This window comes from Pteropus alecto, unplaced genomic scaffold (genome assembly GCF_000325575.1).
Source record: "Pteropus alecto unplaced genomic scaffold, ASM32557v1 scaffold98, whole genome shotgun sequence".
Lineage (NCBI taxonomy): Eukaryota > Metazoa > Chordata > Mammalia > Chiroptera > Pteropodidae > Pteropus > Pteropus alecto.
Genome location: NW_006443570.1, coordinates 22,793,306 through 22,806,307, shown reverse-complemented (window position 1 = coordinate 22,806,307; position 13,002 = coordinate 22,793,306). Strand labels below are relative to the sequence as shown.

Genomic DNA, 13,002 nt, shown 5'->3' with positions numbered 1-13,002 from the left:
CTTGCCTGGGCAGCTCAGAGTGAATTGACAATAGGTCCTAATGCTCAGAAAGCCAGTGTCCTCTAGATTAGTGGTCTCCAACCTTTTTGGCACCACAGACTGGTGCTCTCGTGAGAATCCAATGCCTGATGAGCTGAGGTGGAGCTGAGGCAGTGATATAGTGCTGGAGATCGGCTGGAAATATAGATGCTTTGCTCACTCGCCCACTGCTCACTTCCTGGTGTGCAGCCCAGCTCCTAAGAGGTCTGGTACCGGTCTGTGACCCCGGGGGTTGGGGAACCCTGCTCTAGACCAGACCATATGCTGGTGATGGGAGCTCTCTACCTGGGACTGTGGATGATGGGGCAGAAGCCCTATGGGGGAAGGCAGGTGGGAACCTGCTATTATAGTCCAGTAGGTTTGACCCTCTCGATACTCCCCCTCCCACCCACCGTGCTCCATTCTGAGGCAGGCATGTCAGAGGTAGTGCTCAGTGGGCAAGAGCCAAAGTTAGAGGGGCAAGGTCCTTTCCCACTGGCTGGAGGGGATAGGAGGCTTCTGCAGATTCCTAGTAAGGCTCCAACTCATCACTATAGCTGTTCAGGAATGGAGGGAGGCTGGGGAAGGGGTGAAGACAGGGACCTACACTAATCCAGAGGCTGCAGAGGCCATTGGTCAGTATGAGAAGGAAATGCTGGCTTTGAGTACCTAGATCTGGCTATTACTCCCACCCCAACTAGCCTATAGCCAAGATCCCTCTTCTCCTGGAAACTTTGGTTCTCTCTTTTTGCCGTCCTTGCCTTGTGGGGTTGGCCCCTCTTTACAGTTAAATTGTGGAGCTTATAAAATTCCCCAACACACAGTCACTTGCTGTCCAGTGCCAGCCTTACAAGCAGCCCCCAGAGCCTCAAACACTGCCAAATTCTGTGTTTATTGATCTGTTACACTGAAGAGTATAGTTTCTGAGCCAAAAAAACATACACACTCTGCTCCTCACAATACCACTGAGTCACTAAGGCAGACACACAGTGGCCACCGTGCTTGGTGGAAGCCAAGGACTCATGGACAACAAGGGTGGGCAATGGGGCAGGCTGGACCCCCAAACAGGCCGTGCAGTGCCCAGGGCAGGAGTGGGCTTGGGAGGTTTGTGCTGGATGCAAAAGGGCTGCTGTACCCTTTTTCATGTTTCTCAAATGCAGGAAGTCTTCAGACCTTAGCGACTGCTGGGCAGGCCCCAGCCCCTGTGGCAGTGGCATCCTAGCCCCCGGAGCAAGGCCTAGCCTGCATGTGTTGGGGCATGGGGGTAGGGATGACAGAACAAGCAGCATGCCCAGGCCTGGGGTCAGGAACTAGGCCCTTCCTAGTACCCCCCATGAGTGAGGCTCTTCCAAGGGGGTTTCTGAGTCCCTAGGCCTCTTGACATCCCGAGAAGCATGTGGAAGCCAGAGCTAGCCTTGCTTCTCACCAGGGACAAACAGGAGAGACTCAGGCGCCACCCCTGCTCCTACCCTCAGGGACTCAGCAGGCGTCTGGGATAGAAGATGGGCTGCCCCCAAGCTCCAGGGCCACCTTTGAGAGGAGGCTGTGACAGGATCACCTCTTGAAAGAATCACCCTGGGATTCCTCTTGAGAGGAAGTGCTCCCACTACATTCCAGATCCTCCAGCTGGCAAAGCGGCATTTATACATAATTTTCAGGAATACATCTAATGCATAAAGCAAGAGCAGGGGGGCAGAGTGAGATTCTACAGATATACATAGGTGCACAGTACGGGCTAGAAGAATGCATGTGGTCACCTCAGGCGGCCAAAGGCAGTGGCAGTGCTGCTGAGGTGGACTACCCCTACCCAGGGCCCAATTTCTGACTGCCCCACAGCCTCAGAGGAAGGCCCAGAAGGTAGCCCAGGTCTCCTGTGCACAGGAAACCCACCCAAACTGGCAGCTGTTCTGTCTGCCCCAACTGAGGTTGGTGAGTGCTTATTTGTTGGGCCTGCAAAGGAACTCTCAGAAGAAGTATAGCGCAGAGTCCTCTTGTCCCATATGACCCTCATCAGATGTGGCCCAGGCAACTACAGGCCTGATAAACTCTACAGGGTCCCAGGCTGAGCTGAGAGAGGGCACGGGGAGCAGTCCAAGCTGAGGCCACAGATGGCTACGGGGCTATTCTCAGGTGTTTGAGAGGGAAGCAGAGTAGGTGGTTCTCCAAGGCAGCTGCTCCCTGAGGCCAGCCCTTCACATCCCAGCCCTGACCTGAGGGCACCCTGGTCCCTGACTTGCCCTGCAGGGCCAGCACTGCCCAGAGTCGGATCCCAGGCTCACAAGCACTTTGTTAGGAACACAGTTGGGCAGGCAGGGTCAGCTAGGGGTTGGGGCAGTCTCTGCTGCACCGCCCCTGCACCACTCCCTGCGGGGGCCCAGGGATCCGGAACCCAGGCTCTGGCTGGCTGCTGCCTCCTGGACACAGCCCTCACTTGTTCTCTATGAGCATCTGCACCTTGTGAACGAGGTCCCGGGCAATCCGCAGGATCTCCTGGGCATCGTGACGCTCAGCCCGTTCTGGGGGAAACATGAGTAACTGTGGGGATGCTGCAGAGAGAGCAGTAGTCTGGGAGGAGCCCTGTAGTTGCCCACCCTGCTCCATTTACACCTGCTGGACTCCTGACACCTGCTTACGAGGAAGGGGACCTGGTATTTCCGAGCCCATCCAACCCTAACCAGGCCAGAAGTGGAGGCCCCTGTGCTCCCGCTTGGGGGTGGGGGGGAGCAGGGTGGCTGGACCAGCTCCTACCATTGAAGAACTTGATGATGTCAGTGAAGTCCATGTTGTTGTCACGGATAATCTCACGGTAGGCCTCCACCAGGGCCAGGGCAATGAACAGGACAAAGTGCTCTGATGAGATGTGCCGAGCCGCCCAGATCACCTCCCACACAGCAAACACATCCTCATACAGCAGCTCTGGGGACAGCAAGGAGCTAAGGCTAAGCCTGGCTGCCCATGGGCCTCCAATGGAGCCACATGTGGAGACAGAGCTCCAGGAGTTCTCTTCATAACACACAGCTCAGTCCAAGAGAGGAGTTCCATGCCCCAGGCCAAGACCCTGTCCTTGGTAATTCCTGCACGCTGGGCTCCTGCAGACTCCATATTACACTCTCATCAGCTAGAATAGCCTTACTTTTACAGACCACAGTACTGGAGGTGGGAGAGTTTTGATTTGAAAACAGTTCCAAAAACCATTACCTGAGGGCTATTTTCCGCCCTGGATGTGCTTTGGATTCGCCTAAGGAGCTTTTGAAATCTCAGTGCCCAGGCAGCCACACAAGTAAGTTTGGGTCATAAGTTTGAGGCCGAGTGGGGCCCAGGGCACTGGTGTTACTAAAAAGTCCCCAGGTGTTCTGAAGTGCAGTTAGGATTGAGAACCAATGACTTTGGGGAAGAGGGATCTCCCAGTGCCCCTGACCCCAGACCCACCATCCAATCCGCCTCTTACCTCTCTTAAAATCCAGCAGGAACCAGCGGTAACAGAAGTAGAAGTGGGTGTAGTCTCCATTCTGATGCATTAATTCAAACAGCTCTGAGTCCAGGATCTTGTATGAGCGGAGAAAGGGAGAAGGACTGAACAAACCTATGCTACCTCTCCTGGCCACGCCCACCCTCCACCAGGCCCCTCTGCCGCCCTGAGCCTGGCACCTGGCAGCTGTGCTCCAGCCCTCTCCCATCTCCCAGAAGCTGCACTCTGCTGCCCCACCTGTCACTCTGGGTTGTACTCTTTTTGGAGTTATACCATTTTCTGGGTGTTTGATTGCATCATCAACTGTATTACTCACCAGAACTTTCATGAGCACAGGCATTCACACATTGACATTCCTTCTCAATTTATAACATTGAAAACAATGTGTTTTTCAGAAACAAACTCATAAATTCAGAGAGCAAACTGATGGTTGCTAGAAGGGAGGGGGTTGAGGGGCTGGGTGAAAAAGGTGAAGGGATTCAGAAGCACAAATTGGCAGTTACAAAATAGTCATGGGGATGTAAAGTACAGCATAAGAAATATAGTCAATAATATAATAACTGTGTGTGAGCCAAGTGGGTACTAGACTTATGGGGGAATCACCTCGTAAGTTATATAAATGTCTAACCACTGTGCTGTACCCCTGAAACTAATATAATATTGAATGTCAACTGTAATTAAAAAATAAAAAGAAAACAATGCATTTTTAAAATGAAAGAAATTAAGCTTATACATAAAGGACATTTTTAGAATGCTCCATGACCTCCCAGTGAACGATGGAGAAGCCTGGCGGTGCCTGTCAAGTGCCCAAGGGCAGTTACGGACCTCACCTGGATGAGGGAGCGCATGTTAGCAAAGTGGGTATCCATGGCGCCCCCATTGGGGAAGTTCTGGCTCATCCTCTTCATGAGGTGGCTGAAACAGCTGTAGGCCAGCTGATCTGAGGGGAGACAGGAATGAGGCCACAGGGGCAGGAGACCCCAACTTCATTCACCAGGGGTGTCCTGTGGCCCAGAGAACAGGGTTGGCTAGCATTTCCACCCTTCTAGGCCTAACGGCCTTCTTTTCCTTTCTCCAGCTTATGTCAGTCTAACACCAATACCATTTTGGGAACATGCCCCCTTCCCCGGCTCGGCCCTCACCATTGTCAAGGATGACCAGGAGAGGTGCCAGCAGGTCGCACATGCCCTGCACATAGCCCACATCCAGGTGTTCCCACACGTAGCTGAAATGCCAGAGACAGAGTCACTGTGGGTGTGTGTCATCCTCCCCTCTCCTTGGGAATCCCTAGGGAGATGTCCCTAGAGTAGCCTGCTACCCAAAAGTCAGCCTTTCCGTAACCCTAAAGCACTGAGAGTACAATGGTGAACGACCTGTAGCCCCTGTCCTCAAGACACTCAGGGGATCAGGAAAAGAGACGATGCTGGGGCAGAGGAAGCCCTGGGGTAAGGGAAATCAGATAAGGCTTCCTGGAAAATGGCCAAAGCTGAGATCTGAAAGACCTTTAAAAATGAAGAGAGGTGGGGCAGGGGCCACTGCAGGGAAAAAGTGTTCCAGACACAAGGAGTATGATTTAGGCTCAGGAGAGAGGAGCAGGGTGCTTGCGGACCAAACCTGTCCCTGCCTCCCGCCCTGAGCCCTGCCCTACAATGGCACCTGCACATGATGTCTCTGAGCCTCTCGAGGTTGGGGGGTGTGAAGTACCAGTAGTTGCGGTCACATCGCTGCACATCCTTGTCTATGCGGTGCAGATTTAAGGCCACAGTGTCCAGTAGCTCTATCTGAAAGAGTGGAGGGCCCTCAGGGGTGAGCTGGGGGCCCGAGGTGACACCGACATGAAGGAATGCAGCAAAGGCAGGGAGCCAAGGAACTCAGAGAACTGAATCCTCTGGGAATGCTAAGACAGGCTCAGAGCCCCCTCCAGGACAGTCGGGGCACCCCACCTTCCACCCGCCAGCCTGTCCCCAGCTCTGGGGCCAGCTGACAACAATGCCTGGGGAACGTCCACATACAGTGTAGGCAGCAGCGCACACAGCCACAAGATCTTCCCTTGCCTCCAGCTCGTTGGCCTGCGAGGCCTTCTCCTGGCTGGGATCTTGGGGCTCAGAAAAAGTGTGGACTGCAGGGACTGGCCCATCAGAGCCTTCCTCCCCACCGCCATCCTCTTCCTCGAAGCCCACGCTGGGTCCCTCATCTATGCTCGACTGGATGCCCGAGGTCACAGAGTAATTGCGAGAGGACGGCAGTCCTGAGTCTGGAGAGTCAAACTCTACTGACTGCTGCTGTTCCACCATGGCGGTGCCTGGAAGCCCTGCTCCTGGTTCTTGCTTGGGCTCCGGTCTGGAATCTTCAGTGCCCGGGGGCCTTGGGGGCTCCAGGTCATCCACAGAAATAAACACCTGGTGGGGGTGAACAGATGGTGGGGCTCACACCTGCATTCCAGCACCTTCCCTCAGCTCCCTGCTATCTCCTTCCTGGGGTCAGTTCCCACCGCATGGCCTCCAAACTGCCTCCCTTGGGTGCCAAGCCTCTACTTCTGACCCAGCTGACCAGGTGGAGAAAGATTAGGCTCTGGGGAAACATGAAGACACCAGCCTTCAGCCCTATCCAATCCCCTCCTCTAGCTTCTTCCTGGAGCATGAGGAAAAGCGTGAAGCACTCCAGTCTTCCTGTGGCTGCCGCAGGGAAAAAGGGGAACCAGAAGCCTGGAGAGTCAATGGCACTCAATGGCCAGTGTAAGCTGTGCCATTCTACAAACACCTGAAGTCATGAGGCTGCCTCAGGTTAGGAGAACTTCCTTGGTGTCTTGGTGTAGCTGCTGGGGCAGCCTGGGGGGATGGCAGGCTGGAGGCATTAGGAAAAAAAGTTCTTCCTTATTATCAGTACTGAATGTTCAGCAGAACAAGGCAAGAAACTTCTCTAGGAAGTACCTAATCAGTTATATTAGCTTCAGACAAGCCGAGGAGAGGTAAGAAGTAAAAGGAAACTGCTGATTGCAAACTGTCCACCACCATGGACAAATCACAAGGAAAATAAGAGAGATGTATGCAGACTGGTTTTTAATTTTTTTCTTTTTTTCTTTTTGGAATGTAGGGAATTTAATTTTTAATTTGTATGGAAAGGAATTTTCTTTTGGGCAAGAAGCATGAAGTGTTGTTGGGTTAGTATCAGGTAAGGCCATGATGCTGAAGCAATCCAGAACCTCAGACAGTGCCAGCGAGGAAGACTACTGCTGTCCGTGAGCTAAGCAGCTGGAACCCTGGTACACTTAGGATTTTACTAAACCCAAAGCCAAAGAGAATATGTTCACGAATAGCGTATTAAGAACAAAGCATATGAAAAGGAGAGTGTACTTTGGTAGTTATATTTCTTTAAGTCTTGCTTCAGCTTGAGTTTTGTGTTAATATTAGTAAGGATTTAGTAAAGTAGCAAAAATATACAATATCTAAATAGGTGATTTTAAAGAAAAAACATTAGGTTAGTAAGAGTGCCTTTAAAACTGAGCCTTATCACTTCTTGTTGGGCTCAGCAGCCATAATTTGGGACTTGTTCACCTAAAGGCAGGAGTAATGTCACAAGAACTAGGTAGGATCTGAACTGGCTTTGCATAGTCAAGTCTATAAGATGATGAAAAATACCATGGTGGTGAGGAGATCTTTCCAGTAGACACCAATGGGACCGCTCTAAGTTCTCCCTTGATCTCTGGCTAACAGCTCTCAGTGAAGCCTCTACAATCAAAGGATAGTAGAGCTGAGAGGGGATACTGAGGCCCAAAAATGGGAAGACAAGTCACTCATCTTGTCAGGAGTAGGCCTGGGACTAGAACTCAGGGCTGCCTATTCCTAGCCTGAGGTCTCTCTATAGGAGGAAGGACTTCCCTAAATCCCTCAAAATTCATCTTTCCCTGCTAGTCCATTAAAACAGAACACAATGTATTATCTCACTTTATTCCTGCAATACCCAGAAAAGTGGGCAGCAGGGGGACAGTCATCCTGTTTTTCAGTGGAAGAAAATGAGACACAGACATATGAAGCCATTCTCCCAGGGCTCCACCGCCAGTGAGTACTAGAGGTCAGGCTGGTGCTCAGGACTCCTGCGTGTAAAACCCTGGTGGTCCCTGCCCCCAGGCCCCCCCAGGTCCTGTGCAGCTCACATCATTGCTTATGGTGGAATCTCGGTGGATGAGGCGCTGCACGTGGCTGTCGATGCTGCTGCCCGAGGAGAACTTGGTGAGTGTGGCTGGGTGAGCCTCCTGTTCCCGCTGCCTCACCACCAACTCGCAGGCCTTCCACTCTGTCAACACTCGCTGGTACCTCGCTGCCACCACTGCATCCACCTGTACTTGGACCACACCATGACCTTGGGGGAGGTGTGCACCAAGCCCTCCTCTGCAGGGGCTGGGACAGCTAGAGACTAGGCTTGGGCCTAGGGGTGAGGACAGTGGGGTTGCTCTGCTAACATCTTCCTCTGCCATGTTTCTCTCTGGCTGAAAAGGGGCGGAGCCTTCCGAGACCCCCTCCCTGGGGTTCCTTGGCCCAGCTCTCCAGCTCCCTGTCACCATGGGAATGGGCTCCCTTACCTGCTCCATCTCCTTCTTGCTCATGCCAAACTTATAGTGGCCAAGCAGAAAAGGCCAGACATCCTTGCGGATCTCGTGCTCCACACCTCCATAGTAAACTTGCCGCAGCAGCTCCAGCTCCTTATAGTTCTGAGGGACCCAGGCAATAAAGATTATGCAGCCCCCACAGTCATGTTGGCCCTAATGAGTGACCCCATCCCATGGAGAGCTGGGACTGGGGACAATGTTTCAGTCACTGCTGAAACCCAAGCACACCCTGCTTTGGGGTGGTCACATTCTCCCTGGCCCAGGTTAGAGCTGGATGAGATCTACTCCTTCCAGAGCAGAGAGAGAACCCAAAGAGATGCAGAGATTTGCCCAAGGTTGCGGAGTAACACAGAAGTAGAACAGATTCCCCCTCTGGTCCCCTTCCCATGGAAACCCACAGACCCACCGTGAGATTCTACCATGACCCAGGCAACTCCAAGGCCATCAGTCCTGGCCTGTCAATCCCAACCTCTACTATGTTTTATGTAAATGCCCATTTGGTTTGTGAAAGCTGCTCCCAGAGCAGACTGCTCTGCAGTCACTGCTGCCCCACCTCCCAGCCCCTTGACCTAGCCTCTGGGCCCAGCACCCCAGAACGTGCACCTTTTCGTCCTTCTGATACTTGCTCCACATATCCTTGGTGAGACCCCCTGAGGCCCCTGGGGGCCGCCCGGGCGGGATGATGTTGTGATGCACCAGCGCTGACAGGTGGGTCCGCACGGTGGCCAGGTGGCGGCAGTATGCCAGCCCTGGGGGAGGGGGGAGCCAGGAGGCCCTGACTATGGTGCCTCCCCCACCCCCGCCCCCCGTGGCCCCACCTCACCCCACACTCACAGCCGTAAAAGGCCCGGGACACGATCTGCCTCTTCATGCTCTCACACAGTAGCCTGAGGGGCAACCTGTGGAATCAACCTGGCTCAGAGGGCTGTGGCTCCTCTGGTGGGAGGAGAATAAGCAGGAGGAACATTCTGGGTGGGGTAGGGGCAGGTAAGGCACTCGGGGTGGTGCAGGGAGCAGTGTCCATAGCCTGGCAGCATGTCATTGGGCTCCCCGTTGCTGCCAGCCACCTGGGGTAGAGCTGCTAAGGGCCCAGCCTGACCTCCAACCACCCAGGGGACCTTGGGCAACTAACTTCACTTCATGTTAGTGAATTGTGGTTTCCTCAAGTGAAAAATAGAGGATCATCTCAGGGTTATCAGGAGTAACAGGTAAAAAATGAAGTAACAGGTAAAAGTGAGCAGCGGCAAAACCATTCCCAAGCCATTGCTGGCACATGGCAGATGCCCAGACATTTGTTGCACGTCCTCAGACATACAGCCTGATGGGAGGATCTATGTCCACACTGGGAAGGGGAGCTTATAAGTAATGAGCCCCTATGACATGAGCACCCTAGCTCTGGGTTCTCGGGTTATGTACCTCACTTAGTCCTCACAAGAACCTTAGGAAGCAGGTGGTATGATTCCCATTTTACAGATGAGGAAACTAAGGCTCAGAAGCATAGAGGCTCATAGAGACTCAGTAACTTGCCAAAATCTCATGGGTAGCAAAAGTGAAATTCAAATCCAGGTCTAACTCAAGGTCGCCCTGTCAGGAAAGTGACACAGGAGAGACTGACACACACACATGGATGGACACACTCACCGGGAGCTGGTGTTCTGGGCCCTGCCCACTCACCGGTCAGGGACACAGTTGCAATGGCTGGGAGTTGCATATGGGGAGCTGCTGGTGGAGCAGGAGAGGCAGGAGGAGCCCTGGCTACACAGGGGCTCCAGGTGCCAGGCTGGCAGGCCAGGCCCAAAGCCCTGCATCTCAATCAGGTCGCCAGCATCTGAGGGCAGGAAGATGGCCATGGTCAAGGCCTTGCAGGCCTCCTCCCCCAGGCACCCTGCAGCATGCCCACCTCTGTGCCCAGAGCTGCAGCATGAAGTCACCCATAGGTGGAGAACTACAAGGGTGGTGCCTGCCTGATCCAGAACCCAGAGATGACAGAGGTGGAGAGGGAGGGTGACTGACACTTCCCAGCCTCCATTTAGTTTTTCTGCATGTGATAAAATACTTTGACTGAGTTGTGGATGATTGTGTGTTTTCTCCATCTTGCTATTAGCAATGGAATAAACACTTGTTCTAAAGGAAGGAGAAAGAAAGAGAAGGAACAATAAATAAAAGCCTGATCTCCCTAAAATGCCACCAGCTAGCTTGGCCTTCAAGGATTCAGCCTGGTCCTCTCGGGCAAACGCTGAGTTGCACAGGAAGGTACTTGGACCTAGAATGCTGCAAACTTTGAATCTTCCTGATCAAAGCCCCTGAGGACCATTGAGGGTTCTAGACCTGATGACCAGTGGCTAAGGAGGTGCCCACATCAGGTGCCCCTGCTGCCAGCTCCCATGGGTCCTTTCTGAGTTTTCCATCCTTGCCTGGCCTGACTGCTCTCAGCATGGTGGCCTCCTACAACACACAGGTGAGCTAGCAGAAAGGGCAAAATTTCCAAGGCTGCCAGGCTACTGCAGGAATGAGGGTGGTGTCTGGGCACACAGTTCCATCATCCAGAAGAATATCCCCAGGTGCAGCCTAAGAAAACGGCTCTTTGGACATATCTACACCACCAGCAGACAGCACCTCCTCAGCCAGCCTAGCTGGTCTGAATCCAAAGAATCAGAACTCAAGACCCTTGAGAGCTTCTTGGGCCCAAGTGGGGCAGGGCACTGCTCATAGGGGACTCTGGTAGGTCCACTGAACCACGAAGATGAAGCAAATTGAGGGCAGGAAGTGAAAGGACTAGGAGATGACTTCAGGAGGAGGGAAAGCACAGAGAAGAGTGAAGAACAGGAAAAGAGAGCTCTATTTGTGATGAAGACTTCTTTCAAGTAGTATTTCTTCCTGCGAATTGTGACCTGAGCCCTGGCCTGCTGAGTCTGGGACAAACCTAGGCCTGGATTCTGTAAGTAGCAGACTCCAGCTCTGGGTGTGCCTTGGTGGGAAGGGCTGAGCTGAGCCCCCTCCAGTCCCCTTAGGGGCTGCCCTGTCTTGGCCCAGGGCTCTCTTCCCAGCCCCATGGCTGAGAATTTTGTAGAGATCTGGCCCTTCAGCTCCACCAGGAGGCAAATTAAGGGAACAAACATACTTGGTGTGGAGGGGCTGTGGCTCTGGGAGTGAGGGGTTGCAAGCCATGCCCAGGACTCTGGGAAGAAAAGGTGGAGGGCGGGGAACAAATGCAGGTGAGGTGAGGCAGGTGAGCCTTGCTCATGCCCCTATAGCAGGCAGGAGGGAGGCCAGTCGTGGGAGGAGCTGGGGCGGGAGCAGGCCCAGCCAGGCAGGCAGCAGGCAGCAGGCGGGCAGGCAGGGTGGGTAACAAGTGCAGAGGGTAAAAGGTGGGCACACAGGGAAACGAGCTCATGCCCAGAAAGCAGGGCTCAGCCAAGGCAAGTCTCCTGGGTCAATGCTCTTCACCTTAATTCTCCAGGAAGGAGCTGAACCAGCCAGCATTGAAAACTGCATCTCTGAATTAACACAGTGCAGAGAGCTGGAGCTCTGGAGTGACTGGGCAAGGGGCAGCAGGCTGGATGGGGGCTCTGCTGGGCCAGCTTTGACTCTGACTCTCTCCTCTAAGCTTGAGGAAAGTTTGAAGCAAAACAATCAGGGTGGTTGAACCCCACAGCCCCTAAGACTCCGAGTGAAAGGTGCCTGGCCTGGAGCAGAATTAGAGTGAATAGCATCTCTGCTCTGTGAGGAGGAAGCAAGAAGAGAGGGAGGGGAGGGAGAGGAGAGTCTGGACACCCACCACTTGATTCACATGCACAAGTCAAGCATGTTGCAGGCCTGAAAAGCAAGAGCTAGCAGGATGGACTCAACAGTGTTGTCATTATGGCCTGGAGTGGAGGCGGGAGCTGCCATACCATCTCTTCCCAAACACCTGCTGATTCTGCTCTCATGTCTCCTCCCCTTTTCTAAGTACTGGAATCCCAGGTGCTACATACTGGTATACTGGGTTGGTCTGGTCCCCAAGTTCCCCAAGAGGATATCCAGACAAGCCCTGAGGTTTCTGGAACCTGTAGATCCTGGAGGTTTCTCTGACTCTGGCGGGCTCAGCATTAAGACTACTCAAGAATAGGCTTCTGATCACCAAGTCTGCCAAGACAGGGGCTCTTCTGGGACTCCCCTCACCCTGCCTCCAGCCTGACTACTGGTTCATTGGGGTAAAAAGAGTCAGCCCTAGCCCTCCTGACTCAGCTTTCTCACACTGCTCAAAGTCAGTTAACCTGTAAACAAGCATTCCAAGCCCAGGCTTGCAAGGAACCAGATGGCGGGCTGTGTGTAGGCAATAAACATCAGAAGTGAGGCTCTCCCACATTCCCACCCAGGCTGGACTGAAGGTCCTACTGGAATGGCTGGGAGGGAGGGTAGATAGGAAGGCAGGCAAGTGTGGGTAAGGGGGAAGCTGGCAGGGTTGTGCTGAGGGTGTGCTAGGTGTGTTCTAGGCCAAAGACTTGGTTGCCCAGGGATGGGAAGACGCATTACTGGCTTGGTGGCTGGGCTAAGAAACTGGGCAGAACTCTGTGGAAATATAAGGAGAGTGTCACATATTCTTAGACACCCTCTGTAGGGGCAAAGAAAGAGATAAAAAATTAATTCTGTGGCATGGGAATGGGTGGGGATGGGGAAGTTCCTCTAAACTCTGAGAAAGCTGACCCCTTCACAACCAATTTTTCCTTAAGCAGCCCAGCTTAGTTAGTCCTCACAGGATCCCTGGCTGATCACTTTCCAAAAAGAGAATGGTGTTCCTTCTCCACCAGCCTAGCTCTGTGCTGAGAAATGGACAAAGCGGCTGCGGGCACTGTGCTGTTTTGTTTGCAATGAAGGGACCTCTGCAACCATGTACCCTAAGGTCCACTTGACTCATATCCCTGGCAGG

At 53.3% G+C, this 13,002-nt stretch overlaps 1 protein-coding gene across 17 annotated transcripts in view; it reads right to left on the bottom strand.

Moving 5' to 3' along the window:
• Window positions 1-891: 891 nt before the first annotated feature.
• Window positions 892-13,002, bottom strand: part of SGSM2 (small G protein signaling modulator 2) — a 35,749-nt gene continuing 23,638 nt past the window's right edge. For 8 of the 17 annotated variants that reach the window (XM_025041763.1, XM_025041757.1, XM_025041758.1 and 5 more), the window contains 12 exons: window positions 9,768-9,921; window positions 8,928-8,992; window positions 8,697-8,842; window positions 8,067-8,195; window positions 7,641-7,823; window positions 5,500-5,886; window positions 5,144-5,298; window positions 4,630-4,712; window positions 4,318-4,427; window positions 3,467-3,563; window positions 2,767-2,934; window positions 892-2,564 (listed from right to left, as the gene is read on the bottom strand). In XM_025041763.1, coding sequence (XP_024897531.1) covers window positions 2,446-2,564; window positions 2,767-2,934; window positions 3,467-3,563; window positions 4,318-4,427; window positions 4,630-4,712; window positions 5,144-5,298; window positions 5,500-5,886; window positions 7,641-7,823; window positions 8,067-8,195; window positions 8,697-8,842; window positions 8,928-8,992; window positions 9,768-9,921 — 1,796 coding nt within the window. In that variant the 3' untranslated portion in view covers window positions 892-2,445. Of the gene's footprint in view, window positions 2,565-2,766; window positions 2,935-3,466; window positions 3,564-4,190; window positions 4,428-4,629; window positions 4,713-5,143; window positions 5,299-5,499; window positions 5,887-7,640; window positions 7,824-8,066; window positions 8,196-8,696; window positions 8,843-8,927; window positions 8,993-9,767; window positions 9,922-13,002 lie in introns of those variants that run through there. The other 9 variants (XM_025041756.1, XM_025041762.1, XM_006925087.3 and 6 more) reach the window with 7 other exon arrangements.